This window comes from Lissotriton helveticus, chromosome 2_1 (genome assembly GCF_964261635.1).
Source record: "Lissotriton helveticus chromosome 2_1, aLisHel1.1, whole genome shotgun sequence".
In the NCBI taxonomy this organism is placed as follows: Eukaryota; Metazoa; Chordata; class Amphibia; order Caudata; family Salamandridae; genus Lissotriton; species Lissotriton helveticus.
In genome coordinates, this window is record NC_136059.1 from 2,123,403,373 (window position 1) to 2,123,419,855 (window position 16,483).

Consider the following 16,483-nt stretch of genomic DNA (forward strand, 5'->3'; position numbering starts at 1 on the left):
CGGCCACACAGGGCTGTAATAAGGGAGCAGGGACATGGGCTTGGACAATGGATGGCTAGGAGGAGGGAAGGCAGGAGCAGCAAGCTTGGGTGGGGGCAGCACAATGCCAGGCCCTGGCCCCGCTTCCAACCCCCCACCATCCATTGTGATATGCATCTTACTTAACTTTGAAAAACTAGAAATTCGCTGTATACACACCCAGAGACATTCAGCAGTTATAGTTACCTGAGCTAACTATAACTTACGCTCCCACAATGTACTGCTAATGACCTCAGACATTACATCATTCATGACATGGTCAGTTACATCACTCATGACATCTCAAATGAGCTGTGAATGGAATGGAACTTTAATCGCTAGAACTTTATTTAGGGATAGTGTGTGTATATTAACACCCCTTTTTTTCATGTAAGAACCATTATAATGAGCAACGTGCCCAGATTAATTGGCTGATAGCCTTTCACTTTAAAGTAATGTGTAGTCCATTGTTTATGTTGATGTTTACAATCCTAAGTATGTTTATTATGAATAAGTCACGTTGGCGAACATACAGGTGTGGCGGTCAATTCCTGAATTTTCACATCGTGACTAGGCCAATATGGCCGCCAGCTATTTGGATTAAAGTAATATGTAGTCCTTTGTTAATGTTGCCAACTTTAGGCATTTGTACATTTAAATAAGGATGCTAAAATGACGTCTTGTATCGTTACCAAGGTTCGGGTGAGCCGAAATGCGTGGATCACGTCCTTTGCAGATTATATACTTCCAAACTACAACCTGAGTGCTGATTCCTTCCTTGTAAGAGTGAGAGGAGATTAAATACATATATATACATAATTCACTGAAAAAAACCACAAGTTTCAGAGACATTATAGTTAGAAATTAGCATTTACAAAACCTCAGAAATTCACTGAAAAAACCCACAGGTTTCATGGAAGTCAAAGTTTGATGGACATGACATCGCTGATGACATCATCCACGTGATCATCTGATGCACCTCCTCACACCCTAAAATACAGACTACCATTCTGGAAGCCATAGACACACCAATACTAGCACAGCTACAATATTCTGTGCACTATGCATGCAGACCTCTAACCAGCTACATGCTGTTGATACGCTCTTCTAAATACCCAGTTAGTACCTATGCAGTCTAGGAATCCTTCTGTCTGTCCCATGCACTTCTCCATTCACCAATCCAGCACTATCTACGTATCCTATCACTCCACAAATACCCAAGCACTTATAAATTCAGCATGCACTTTCTTTGCAACATTGAAATTACTCCAGTTATTAGTCATATACTTAAGGAATGGTGTAGTCACTAATACAAGTGCAGGTACAATATTTTGTACACTATGCATGCACACCTCTAACCAGCTACAAACTATTGATACGCTATTCTAAATACCCACTTAGTACTTATGCAGTGCAGGAATCCTCCTGTCTGTCCCATGCATTTCTCCAATCACCCATCCAGCAATATCTACTTATCCTATTACTCCACCAATACCTAAGCACTTGTAAATTCACTATACACTCTGTTTGTAATACTGTAATTATTCTAGTTACTAGTCAGGAACTTATGGTATGGCCTAGCTACTAACACAAGTACAGCTATAATATTTTGTGCACTATCAAAGCAGACCTCTAACAAGCACATACTATTGATACACTCTTCAAAATACCCAGTTAGTACTCATGCAGTGTAGAAATCGTCCAGTCTGTTCCATGCACTTCTTTAATCACTTATCTACCACTATCTACTTATCCTATCACTCCACCAATACGGAAGCACTTAGAAATTAAGTGTTCACTCTGTTTGCAGCACGGTCATCATTCCAGTTACTAGTGGTATTCTTATAAAATGACCTAGGCACCAACACAAGTACACATAAAATATTATGTGCATAATCCCTACAAATCTCTAAGCAGATACATTGGTCCACTCCATTAAATAGTGAAGTAGTACCCATGCAGTGTAGGATGCCTCCTGTCAGTCTCATGCAATTCTTCAATCACCCATTCAGCACTATGTTCTTATTGTATCAGTCTGCCAATACCTAAGCACTTATGGGGCACCAGTGCGTCACTTTTTGTAACGTAGTGATGGCACCAGGCACTCCTTCATATTTACAAGGAGAGGAAAAGCCACCCTGCATGGTTTTTCCTCTCCTTGTAAATACAACCCCTTCATAGACAGAACTTTACGTTGAAGGAGAGTTCCATAGGTGTTGCTGTGGACGTTCCCACGCAACACCCACAGAACAAGACACATCTCCAGATTTATGATAAATCTTAAATCTGGAGATGTGTGAATGCTGCACCATCCTAGAGTTGGTGTAGCAAGGCGCAACAAGGAGAATTGTTTTCATTTCTCCTCATTTTTTCCTCTTTCAATGCATGCTGCTTTCCACTGCATACATTGAAAGAGGAAAATGCCTTTACTGATTGTTTTTGGGCAGGAAGGTGTCTCTTCCTGCACAAAAACAATCTTAGCACGACACAGACATCCTTGCACCATGGTGCAAGGGTGCCTGTCTCACCGCATGGCTGCAGTTTGTGCAGCAGTGCAGGGGGAAGCAGAGAGTTAGAACATATTCAGTTACATAAGACACATCCCTGTGCTTCGGACGTGCCTCAGTGCAGTGCAGCTAAAGAGCTTGCAGTGTCACGCTGCAGTACTTCCTCATAAATTTTTACCTATAAATTCACCACACACTACTAATGTATTTTTTCAGTCAATCATGCTGTATACATATATTCAACCACATTTTCACACACTACCTTGCAATTATAGTTCTTTCTTTAACCAGATAAGGTAGTTCTGATAAGAACTTTTCTCTTCTTCTTTTTTCTTTTGTATTTTTTTTAACAATTTTGTATTTATTTTGGTGTTGTTTCAAAAAATGAACAAAAAAAAGAACGAATAAAACAGGAAAGTTTTGGAATTACTTATCATTCCAAAAACAACAACAAAAAATTAACAATGATGGTTGCGTTGCGCAGCACAAACTGCATCCACCGACTGCTCACCGAAGCATATAAGTTTCTTACATTTCACGCAGTGTTGCTCGAGAAAGGCGAATTCTGGCCAAATGTCCATTGCAGGTGTTCCTGAGGACGCTCCAGACGTAATTGCCACAGCAGGTGAGGGGGTCCAAGCAGGACCCATCCTTTCCTCCCGAGCAAGATTGAGAGGATGTGTGGTCCTGAGATGCTTGTATATAGAAGCAGTGCCACAAGAGTATTTTTTTTCACTGCCTCTTGACAGGACTCAGTCACAAATTTTGCACGTCACCTTTCTCACATTTACTTTCTTCTCTACAAGTGGAAAAGTGAAGAATTTCCACACGACAGATTCTGGCCTCTGTGGACGTGGTGCCTCCTGCAAGAATTCTTCTTCAGAAGATACTTCCTCCTGCTGCTGCTGCTGTCCAGATGCCATTTTGTTTGATTTTTTTTTTTAAACACCAAAAAAACAAGCAAAAAGGGTTCTTGTAGGAAAAGAGATGTCTCTCTAAAGATGCTCCAACAAGAATGATTAAAATGGGTGGGGTCCTTAAATAGTTACAGTGGGAAATGTTATGAACCAATGAAATCTTTTTTTAGGTCACATGGGATCCGCACACTCTGCGTTCACGAAGCACGCACCCGACGCAATGTCGCAAAAATATATTTAAAAATAATATAAGTTTATTATAAGTACAAATATATTATTTGTATGAATATCTTAGATATTGTCTTGTCCTAATATGTATATTAAAGACACATACATATCTTTTTAGAACATTTTTGCGGGAGTCGCGCACCCAGCGCGCCCCAGCGCGTATATAACATCATGCGGGACCTGCCACCGTGAATGTGCGGGAGCAAGAGTCGCGGACTGGTCGCATACCAATCGCGCACATCACGTAATATTAAATGTATATGATGTAACTAAAAAACACGCAGCTGTCACACACCGCACGCGGATACTTCACAACCTTTCTAAAATGGCAGCTAGAATCCGCGCACCCACCGTGATGTGTACGCTTTGGGTGTGCGACTCCAAAATAAATTTGGAAAATAATATAAATATATTAAAATAAAGAAATAAAACAAAAAAATTAAACAATATTTCAGTTTGAATTTTAAAAAAAATGGTTTTTGCAATTTTCAGAAAATTATATGTTATTTAATAAATAAGATATTTATAAATAAACAGTTAAAACACTCTAGAAAATCAGTACAAACAAATAGGTATAACTTCTATTACACTTAAAAATTAGCATTTAAAAAACCTGTGCAATTCACTGAAAAAAAACATAGGTTTTAGAGACATTATAGTTAGAAATTAGCATTTAAAAAAGTTTTGAAATTCACTGAAAAAACCATAGGTTTCACAGCCGTTAAAGTTAAAAATGAGCATTTAAAAAACCTTAATAATTCACAGGAAAAACCATAGGTTTCAGGTGTGTTAAAGTTAGCTGGACATTTCACTCGTACAAAACCATAGGAATACCTCTGTTATAGTTAGTTCTGCTAACTATAACTCACGGACCCACAATGCACTGCTTATGATGTCACATATTACATCATTCATGACATGGTCAGTGACATCACTGATGACATCACTGATGACATCGCAAATTATATCACTGATGGCATCACTGATGACATCATCCACGTGACAATCTGATACACCTCATCATACACTAGTATAACCATTCATCACTCACTGTAAAATAAAGAGTACCATATTTGAAACCATTAACACACCAATACCAGTTACTACATACCCACTCACTGATTCCTAAGCCTACACACACAACTACCCCTTCAACAACAGAATCACTTATACATGCAGTCACTAATTAATAGAACAACATCAAATGCACTTATACACATATAGACATTGACACATCAGCAGTCATCTTAGTCGGTTATGCAGTCATCCTACTCACGCATGAAAAAAATAATCACACTTACATTTACTCACTTACACAATTATACACACAACACCTCATTTATTCAAACACATAGTAATTCATAGTTAATATGTTTAAAAAATCAGCATTACAATTATACACTCATTCATACAGTTACTCTCACAATCACTGACTCTTACATATACCTATTTATATACACCAACTCTCACATACAATGCCTTTTATTTTTTTACTTTTTACTAAAACATATATTTGCTCACAAACACACAAATAAATACACTCGGTCACCCAAACAACTGTTTCCACATGCACTCTTAAACCTATACACCTAGTCAATCAACCATTCACACATCTATGCATAGAGTTACACACACCCCATCCAACCACACCAAACTCAGTGTCCTACACAAATACTCACCCAACTAATCAATAACTAATATACACACTTATGTAGTTAGTGACCAACGGATTCAGCATGTTATACAACAGAGACAGTGATGCACACATTCACATAGTTTAGTTACTAATACATGTATTAAGTGAGACACGGTTAAATACTCACTAAATAGACAGTCAGACAGCTACTAAATCCTCCATCCAGACAGGTATATATCCACTCAATCTTCAATACAGATTGGTATATATTTAATACATATTTAAATTTCAAACTAAACCACATTCACTGGATGATGTCATCAGTGATGTCATCAGTGATGCCATTTGAGATGTCATCAGTGATGTCATCAGTGATGTCACTGACCATGCCATGAATGATGTAATATGTGACATCATCAGCAGTGCATTGCGGGTGCATGAGTTTTAGTTACAGAACTTACTATAACAGAATACATTTCTATGGTTTTGTACGAGTGAAATGTCCAGCTAACTATAACACCCCTGAAACCTTTATTTTTTTTTTGTGAATTTCTAAGGTTTTGTAAATGCTAATTTCTAACTATACCATCTCTGAAAACGATGGTTTTTTCAGTGAATATATATATCTATATCTATATATTTATCTGTATATATATATATATATTTTACTGGCATATATATTATCTACTGGCAGAACTTTAAAAAGAGAAGTTGCTCCACTCAAATAAGTAGATTTATTGTTAAGAGCACACCAGCATAACAGAAACGCGTTTCGACCAAATGGTCTTGCTCACGGTTGGTAACTCTTTTATTTTATTTTTTGCTGAAACATCATCACCCAGGGCCAGCCTCCAATGTGGCACTCTGGGATTTGTAGTGACATATCAGAAAAACAACATGGGAATCTTCTGAACCACAAAATATAATTCAGAAGAACATAAAAATACTTGGCAACATTGCAAAAAAACAACTGTAAATAAATATGAACAAAAATAAATATGCATGGTTAAGGCAGATGAGTTTTGGCAACAGTGCAAAAAAAAACCTATAAATAAAGATGAACAAAAATAAATATGCATGGTTAAGCCAAATGAGATGTTTAAGCAAGCGTTGTAACGTCTGCGATGAAATAACAAAAGTGGCTCAGCCCGCATTGTAAAAAGGTGTTAACCCTTTGAAGTCTTCCCTGAAACCTTTTTAAACAATTATCTCAAAAACTGCTGAATGGATCTACATCATACCAACAAAAGCATGCTTTCTGAGTAGGCTTTCTACTTTTATGCCAAGCTTAGTGTAAATTAATTCAGTGGTTTTGACTGTCGACTCAAGCAAAATTTGTTATGGGACCAAAATAGAAATGCACATAATTTTCAGCCCCCTACCTTAACCTTTTTTCCCCTGCACTGATCTGAATGAAAATTGACATTATGGATCTTAACTGATCACACCAAGTAAATGCCAAACTTTGTGCAAATCTGTCAAAGGGGCAAAAGTTATAGGCAAATCAAAAAATGCCTTCTTTTTTTATTTCAGTAATTTTTTATTGAAAATAAAGAGCATATTTACGTGGTACAGAGTGAAGCACATGGGGGATGTGGAAAAAGAAAACAGGGAAGAAAGAAAAATCGCGCCCGTTGGGGGTACAAGTATTGTCTCGATTGTCTCGATTGGCTTGTGTCTGTCCGTTCGTGTTCTCATGCTTGCTTCTTCTTCTTCTCGCCAAGCCTTCAAGTTCCCCCGTGCCCCCTTACGGACTGTCTGATTGCTGATTGTCTTTTCGCTCCCCTGGTAGCGTGAAGTGAAAAGAGAGGTGTAGAGATATAGAGTGTAGAGAGAGAGAGGCACATTGTGTTGCAGAGTAGGCGATGCGTGTAGTTTATGCAGTATTGCCTAGTCTGGTCATTCAGGGTGGCTTATGAGAGGACAGGTAGTTGTCTAGCGACAGCCATATCTCCTTTTTTTTCTCTGAGTTCGGTTGGCTGTTGGTTGTTATGGTGTCGGCTCCTCGTAGGAATATGACCCAGTTGAACCAAGCTTTAAAGGTGGCCTTTGCTGTGTCTTTCCAATTGTTCAGCACCGTCTTGACCGCCGCTGTAAGCAGGAGGTCAATCAAGTCTCTGTCATTTTCGGATGTTATGGAAGGGTCGGTGTATCCCAGTGCCAGATGGTGGAAGTCTAGTGATATTGTGGCTCTTGTTACGTCATTGATTAGAGTGTTTATGGAGTCCCAGAACTTCCTGATCTTGGTGCATTGGAAGAGGAGGTGTGCTAGGTCCCTCCTCTGCTTATTGCAGTTCCAGCAGGAGTCGTTCTCTCTTATTCCCATTGTGGCTAGGCATGCTGGGGTCCAATAGGCCTTGTGTACTAGCCAGAATTTTGTCTGATCTAGAGTTGTTGTCACCTTCCTTTTTGATGTGGAGGACCATAGATCTGCCCTTTCCTTCTCACTTAGCTCTCTCCCTGCTACTGCTTCCCAGTGGGTTATGGTTTTGTTATTTAGTTTAGAGGTTTTGGGGCTCATGGCTCTATATATGTGCGCTACTTGATGTCCTAGAATAAAGTACAGAAATAAAACACTGGACATGCACACTTGGTACCGACACGGCATAACAACGGTGAGTCAACTACAGGACAAAGAGACTCAAACAGCTTTTGACACACTGAAAGAGCAATATAAGCTCGACAGTACAGAGCTCTATAACTTCCTCAAAATAAGGGTGGCAATAACAAAAGCAGGCATAAGCAAAAAATGCCTTCTTAATGGAATGTGCATCTGACCCATAACTACACATTGTCTGCTCTGCTATATATACATAGTTACCTGGTGGTTTATGTACAACTCCCATTCCACAGGAATCAGTGAGGAGTTGATGGTCAGCCATAAGCTGATACATCACATGATGACAGGGGAGTTTTACAGGACGTTTCTGATTACTGTGATTATTATGGACAAGACATGGCACTCTGGGGAGCTTTTGCTGGGACATTAAGAGGAGAACATGCCTTTTTCAAAGCAAGCCCCAGATAATACACTGGGATACCAGTCACTAGGATTGCCAAATGACTCTATGTCACAGGAGACATAACTGGAGTTAGCCTTTACAAACTATGGAAATATAGTATATTCCAAGCAGTTAAATTCATATGCACCAAGACTAAGTTAGTCTTTATTGGTTGATTGTTAAAAATGTTGCAAAGCAATGCACAATGAAATACATTTAAAATACATATAAACGTACACATGATGCCATCATCATCAGCACTAAAAAGCACTAAAAAGCATAAAACCATCTTGACCAAGACTTAGATAAGCAGATTTAGGGGAAGGACTCTCTACCCGCCCTGTACCTTAAGGTAGTTTGGCTCCAAGACTTTGTGTGCTGTGTGGCTTGGCGGCCGGTGCATATGAATTAAAAACTCTGGTTAGATGAAACTAGTCATCTGGGAGTACCTGGCCTGTCCCCAGGCAGGAATACGACGTGCACTTATAGCGATTGTTATTATCTTTTTAAGCATGTAAGTTCAAGTGCGTCAATTAAGGTGCAATGGGCGTTATTGATGTAAAGTGCAGGTGCAGCAGTTTAAGTGCATTAGTGCTTTAGCCGGCTTGTAGTGACTGTATGTAAATATGAAATAAAGAGCGGTGTTAAATGCAATATCTGGGGACAGCGGCAGGTGACTTTAAAGGTTTTTCCGTCAACTCTCTGATCAAGCAGCCACTTGTATTGAGTGGTGCTGGATTGGGACTATTACTAGTGATTCAGGGTCTACCACCCTGTGGTCGGAGGTGCAGGTGAAATAATATAAGCTGAGCTATTTAAGCTATTTATGCTAATCACATGCCTCCCACATTTACTGAAGCCCTGGCCCCCGCCATTTTCTTGAATCTCTGGAAGAATTTCACCGTTGCACAGTTCAACCTAATGTCCGTTGGTTCAAAGCAGGCCATCACTGCCTCCCAACAGGGCCCTATTCCTCAGTCGCTCCATTTTCTTTGCAGGAGAGTTGCACAAGCAAAGTGTATGAATAATATCCTCCTGCCCCTGGTCACATAGCTGACAAATGTCTTGCCCTTCGCCCCTTTTCCATGGGGGATCCATGGGGGATAGTGACTTAAGATCGGTGGTAATACCAGCCTGTATTTCAGTAACTGAAAATTAATCAGGTCACTATAGGATTTGTTTTAGTAGCCCTGTGGTTTCAGACTGGTATAACTGTGGAGTGTCATACAACTATGTTTTTGTCTAGACAGGCAGTCTTTGTCCTCAAGCACTGACAGCAGCCGTGTGCTTGCTTTAACCAGCTTTTTAAACTGCAGGTGGCTTATGGGTGAGTCCCAAGCGCTGGTTAAACCCAGGATGCTCAAGGCCTGAAGCAGAGAAATCTGTGCAAGGGAGATATGCTTTGCTTCCAATTCGGACCAGAGGTGATGACTCAGGGAACATTCTGTGGCCAGCTTTAGTTTGTGGCAACACATCGTGAAGGCTGACTTCTGGGCCAAGGACGGCTCAGACAATACATTGGGTTACCAGTCACTAAGATTGACAAATATGTTTATGTCACTGGAGACAGAAATGGAGTTTGCTTTACAAACTATAGTTTATTCCAAGCACTTTAATTCATATGAACCAAGACTAGAACGCCAATGATACATGAAGGTGATAAAATCCCAGGTTTGAAGCAACGTATTCCTGGTGACTTAGGGCCCGATGTAGGTAATCCTAGATTACCGATTCTTAAATACCGAATCGGTATTTAAGAACTGGCAATCGGGATTTAGGTAATTTTACCGATTTCATTACTGTATCGGTAAGTTTCGGTAATTACCGAATCGGTATTTACCGATTCGGTAATTGCCATTCATTCCTATGGGCCTGTAGGCCCATAGGAATGAATGTCAATTACCGAATCGGTAAATACCGATTCGGTAATTGGGGGAAACATTGAAGGGTGGCAGGGTGTCACTTTGAAACCCTGTTGCACCCCTCAATTGTGCATGGGTGCACATGTTGCAGACATACATGCCCTAAGGGCACCGTTTTAAAAGCAAAAAAAATGCTTTTGAAAGGGTTTTCATTATTTACCACCAACTTCTAGTTGGTGGTAAATAACGACTTCTTCAACCCCTGTAGCACTGATTTAAGTGCTACCTACATGTCAAAATACAGAATCGGTAATTTTACCGATTCGGTATTTTACAGAATCGGTAAAAGTACCGATTCTGTATTTTAACATGCCCCTACATCTACATCCACAAATACCGGTCGGTAACGGCCGATTTACCGGTATTTGGCAACCTACATCGGGCTAATAGAGTCTAATAAGATTAGGGGTCTCCTACTCATTCCCCCACTTCATTAATACACGGACAAAGTACCGCTTCAGACAAATGTGGTGTTAGTATACATCTTATTAGGTATCCTTTGAAATCCGTGGATTCGAGAGGTCGCAAGGAGGTACTTTGCGACTATTGTAAAAAGTATCAACATGAAAAAAGAATCAAAATCTAATACTTTTACCCCTCTTTTGAATAGCATAAATTCCAATGATATGTATTTTCAATGAGACAATGTGCATTTATTATCTATTGAAAGACACTAAAAACACAGTGCAGTGCCTTATGTTTTAAAAGACTAAAATGGCCTGGTACCTGGGATAGTAAGGTCCTTAAAGCAAGCAGGCGTCCTTGGCTGGCTGCTTCATGCAAAGGCGAACGATCGGCCCAGGAGCCTACAACAATAAAAGGTCAGTTAAACACAACTTTACATGGAAGACAAGTGAAATTATTACAAAATACACATGTCTGAGTAATATTTGAACGGATCAGGTACAGGCCTTTAACAGTAGGGTGGTAGCAACATTGAAGAAAGTTACTTTTTTTTAATGAAAATGTTTAACCTGTGTTAAATTCACAATACTTCAGAATAGAAAGCAGGCAATATCAACTGACACAGAGCAGTATCTTTATAAATAACAATAAAAAGAATGAAGCCAAAAACAAGGCAGTATCACAACCCTTCGCATCAATATCATTGCATATCATCAAGCAGCTTGTTAGCACAACACAGCTTCAAATTTATATATAACATGCTTACCTCTCAATCTAATGTGGGATGAACCAGATTATATATAACTCCCCAACCATTACTCGTGATTTTCCCCTTCGATTGATATGAATTAAATGTACATCTAGTTCAAACACAAATCATACCTAGATATCTGAAGATTTACAGGTGACTCCAGCCCGCCGTAATCAGCATCATGTTGGGTTTTCATTAGATTTATCCACCAGTACCAATGCCATCAAGGTTCACTCGTTTTGTGCAGTAGATTTGCCACTGAGTTTATGCTGTCTATCAGTAGTCGCTATCTATGCCATATCTGACACGTGCAGAAAATATGTTTTTGTTTTAAACATAAAAGCATGGCTATAGTTATGGTACACAAGTCACATGTGCATTTGCGCAAAACATATTCACAATTTAACAGAGGTTTTCCAACCATGTCCAAAATTAGTGTTGTAGTCACTGCACATTTGTGAGAGCTGGTGCCTTGAAGTTACTCTGCACAGAAATTCAATGATTTGATGCAAGTAGGCCACAGCATTACACAGTCAACCCGTTCACCGACATATGGCAATACTGATGAGGCCAGGGACTAGGTGGACCATGATATCCACATTTTGCTATCTTATGGCTAGGTTTACACAAGTGTCTCTAGCCAGTGGATAGCGAGCCACCAGTTGCTCCCAGCTCAAGCTCATTTTTAAATAGGCAAAGGGTCACATTTCTCTTTTAATGTTAACCGCATCGCTGCGGCGGCTATTCCGCCGCAGCGCTAAGGGGGCGGGGCGGCCGCACGGCGGCCGCATGCTGGTGACGGAACTGCTCCGTCATCAGCCGCGGTTGGGCTGTGCTGATGACGGAGCGGTTCCGTCATGGCCCCGCCCGCTCAATAGAACGCCCAGCGCAGGCGCGAAATGCGCGCCGCACAGGCGTGGCGGCCGGGCCATGACGGAACCGCTCCGTCATCAGCACAGCGCCACCGCAGCTGATGACGGAGCAGTTCCGTCATCAGCATAGAAAGGGTTAAGGGAAGGCTGTGTTTACTTTACATTATTATCATAGGGCTGCAAATAGCATGGCCTGATAATGAGCAGTGCTCAGTCAGATGCATGGGCCCGGCTGGGTCACGGAGGTGAAGCAATGAAGTCTTTAACTCTTAAATAAAAGTTCTTGTAAACTCATTATTGGAGTGTGAGAATAAAATGATGTTTCTGAATGCTTTTGAATGGGAGAAAAATTCTAATGAAAAGTTACCTTTATGATTATCTTTTCATTTTTATTTTCTCTCATTTCAAAGTGGCAAATAAATAAACATAGCAGATGATTTAAAAACATGATAAATAACCAGTAAGGATGGGGCATGATAAATTGCATTTTATATAAAGACAGCTCCCCCAGTGGAACATAAGACGGTCAGGTAAGATTTCCGGGACCCTCTTCAAACGTCTTTCTCATCCTCAGCGATAAGGCCAGAGAGCAGGCAACAGCATAAGTTATATACAGGGCTCGAGTCGGGGTACCATGCGGGTGGACGGCGTCCCCCCACTCATTTTACCGGGAGCTCGATAACTATAAACTGCAACTGAGTGCAAGCCACATTTTGTGACGTCACTTCCTTTCATTTTTTAGGACTAGTGCCCTGGTTATATATATAGATCTGGGAGTAGCTGTAAATACATAGGAGTGGGCTTAACCTGAGCAAAATACAAAGATTTCAGCAAATGCAATAAAAATGTTCTTAGAGAAGTGTCATAAAAACCACAAAACGTAGGAGGTCCTGCAACAGGTCCCTAGGAGAGAAACTGTCACAAGTACAAGGGCTCAACTTGGTGCTCCACAGGCCAAAAACATGTGGAACTAGTGGAGTATGTGGAACTGGTTGAACCTAAATCTGGTAAGGAGGAATTGATGATAAACATTAAGGGTACTAAGCAAGTACGGCTCAATGGCAGGACTTTTTATGATCAATGCTTATCCTCGGACCAAGAGTTTCTCTAGCTCCATACCCCCCCTCTTAGTTTTCCTCTGTAATAAAAAAAATCATCCCTTGTCCAAGAAATGTCCGACTTCAAAATAGTCGATAACGACTCATACAAGGAAGGCCAACCTAGCCTGACAAAGGTGTCCAAACATACGTCAGTCTTTTGACTGACCTCCACCCATCCAGCTCCAGGCAGTCCTTGACTATCTCGCTAGTTAGGTTGTTCCCCGGACTCGTCCAGGCAGTAAGCCACCTAATCAAGGGGTGTAGATAAATGAGATCTGACAGATAAGGCAACCATAGCTCCTCGTGGACCATGAACACAGGAGTAGAAGCAAGAACCACAAGCATTAATGTCTTTTTCCATTTTCAATTGAGCAATTAAGCATAATAAAGCATTTTTATTCACTTAAAATTCCTCCCATTTAAACAAATGTATTTTTCAGTTATAAATATAGCACCATGTCAACAGGCCACTGGGAGCAAGATGCTTGGTGTTTGTATATATAACTCTTGGAAATGAGATAAAATATAAATTATACGTTTTATGGAATCCATATAAACAAAGTAAACTCTTGCGTTTAATTTTCTAAATGCAGTGCCATATTTCTAAGAGAAAAATACAGCCATTATTTTAAGTTAGAGAAATTTAAAGTGCAGAAAACTGAAACATATTCTGAACATTTTGCAGAAAAATGTTCTGCACTTTAAATTTCTCCCATTTGTGTTATATATGCAACTGGGTCACATGGCGAAAGGCATGTCCTGTGCCACAAGTACAGACAACACTGTCTCTCAGTCACCCGTACACATATATTCGACACATACGCACACATGTTCATACATCCCCAAAAGACCACACTCTCACTGACACACATGGCAGCCCAGTCATAGTGCCCATAGTCAAAGTACTTTATTCAAACCATGGCTCAATGGACACTAGGCTTAAAGTCGATTATGCTGGGCGTGGGGGCACCTGGAAACAATCTGCGAGTTGGTTAACCTTCAGTAGCTCTCCATGATTTTCACTGATCAGAAGTAGCTCACAGTACAGAAAGGGTTGGGGACCCCACATGAATACTACATACGTTCAAATGGCATATACAAAGCAATAGGATTTTCTCAGGTAGCCTTCTTACTTCTCCTGTTACCAACATATTTTTGTTCTATAAAGTACGACCTAACCTAATGGTGCTGACTCAATATTATATATATTTTCACAAAACATTGACAGTATGTTACTTCTGTCTTCGTTGCTGTGTTATTAGGATGGTCCTCTGCTTTCACTAACGAGCATTGCCAAAGGCAATGCATCTCACCTATAAATCCTATTGGCTTTGCAAGCGTTTTTAGCCATGCTGCATAGCGGATGCTGTGCAGCACAGCTAAAACATTTTTGAATGATGCACTCTCCACGTCTTTGTGCAGGCACTCTCTTGCATTCAACAAGCATTTGTGTGCCTACAAAATAACACTTTTTTCAAATTTACTGATCTGCAACCTGCTTTTAAAATAGTGGATGAGTGGGTTGCGGGAGTGGGTTGGCTAGGGGTAAGGAGAGTCGCAACACAGCAGGTGGAGAGAGAAGCAAATCGACGGGTGGGGAGAAGTAACACAGCAGGCAGATGGGGAAGAAGCAACAAGAGGGAGAGAACACAGTGAAAGACAGCTTGTGGACTGCAGGGCAAAAGCATACATGCAAGAGAAAGCAACACAGGTGCAGGTGGAGTTAGAGAAGCACATGGGCAAAAGGAGTGAGGGAGGGAGAAAATCACATGAGGGAGACAGCTTGAGCACACTTGAACTGTCATTAGGTGCTTAAACAAAAAGGAAAAAGTAGTCTCTAAAAGAAAGCAGAGGCAGCATAGAAGTTACCCAATCAAGCAATGGGAAAATAAACAATGTGCCATAAGAGGGACTAACACAAAGAAGCAGCCAAATGAGAGTGACAGGAAAGCCAGCCAATCGTGATAAATGGGCGGATTCCAGGCCCCTGTATGTTCTTAGTAAGCCTATATTATGTCTCCTGCAACCAGATAGCTTGCACTGTCAGGTAGCTCTGACCTAAAAATGCCTTGAAAATAATAAAAGACTGAATAACTGTACCCTCACCATGTGGAGTACCGTGAATTATGAACCTCACAGAAAAGCACCAGATAAGATAATCTTGAGCATTCCAAAATAAATTAATTGTGCCCTCTGGCATGATAAAGGATGCTATATGTATTCATTATTAATTAAATATGTTTTTTCCGAGCTGGACTGCACTCTGGCAATAGAACACATGGAATTCATATAACTAACCCTTGCTAAAGGGTGCCAGCCCAGCCAATGTGGGCCTTTAAGATCTTCCAAGTCTATGAAGACTTTGTTTTATTAATTTGACTTTTTTGCAGTGGTGGACGGTAAATGCAGCTTAGAGTGGGGCCCCCACACACACATACTCACTAACTTACACCCATGCATTCAAATGCAGACATGTGCACAAACATCTATTCACAACACACACATACATTCATAAATACACGCATGCACCAGTCAATTCAAACACAACACTTAGCTGCTGCTGCTCTCAGAGAAGGAAGCCTTGGAGGTGCCAGGAGGGCTGGGACAGCTGCCTCCCCTTATTGGCTAAACTCAGATCAGCCAATGAGGGGATGCTGCAGTCACAGAGTAGGATGAGGTCAGCGAGACTGCTGACTGACTGCACGCACTCTGTGTCGAGGAGTCAGTGAAGACACTCAGCCCTGGGCCTTTTAGAGCTTAGAACTGAAGTGCCCGGGTATAAGTCTATCACTGACTGCCCCCCTCATCACAAGGGGCGAAGCCTTGAAGACCTTTGCCGAGCTAAGGAGGTTACGCCCACAGGAGATGTGACATCCTCAGCCCAGCAAAGTTAGGCTCAGGCAGCCAGGAGTCTGCACTACGTTATCTTTAATCATTTGTCTCTAATCCTGCACTGGCTTTTTCCGTGACATAGACATACACGTTATCTCATGTTCCCTTGGAATATTCAGCTAACTTAGTTGGGGTGACAGTATATTTTCCAAAGTCACATGCAGTGCTGTCTTCGCCTCTTCGCCATCGCCATCGCATTTGTCGCCATTACGGCTAGCTACTCTGGTACTGGC

At 40.8% G+C, this 16,483-nt stretch overlaps 1 protein-coding gene across 5 annotated transcripts in view; it reads right to left on the bottom strand.

Annotated features, from left to right (window-relative positions):
* The window catches only part of ASB5 (ankyrin repeat and SOCS box containing 5), a 589,281-nt gene that overhangs the window by 225,475 nt on the left and 347,323 nt on the right, over positions 1 to 16,483 (bottom strand). For all 5 annotated transcript variants that reach the window (XR_013607216.1, XM_078677084.1, XM_078677085.1 and 2 more), the window contains exon 2: positions 10,957 to 11,036. Coding sequence is in view for 4 of the 5 variants with exons in the window: in XM_078677084.1 (XP_078533210.1) it covers positions 10,957 to 11,036 (80 nt within the window). In the remaining variant the exon portion in view is untranslated. The remainder of the gene's footprint in view (positions 1 to 10,956; positions 11,037 to 16,483) is intronic.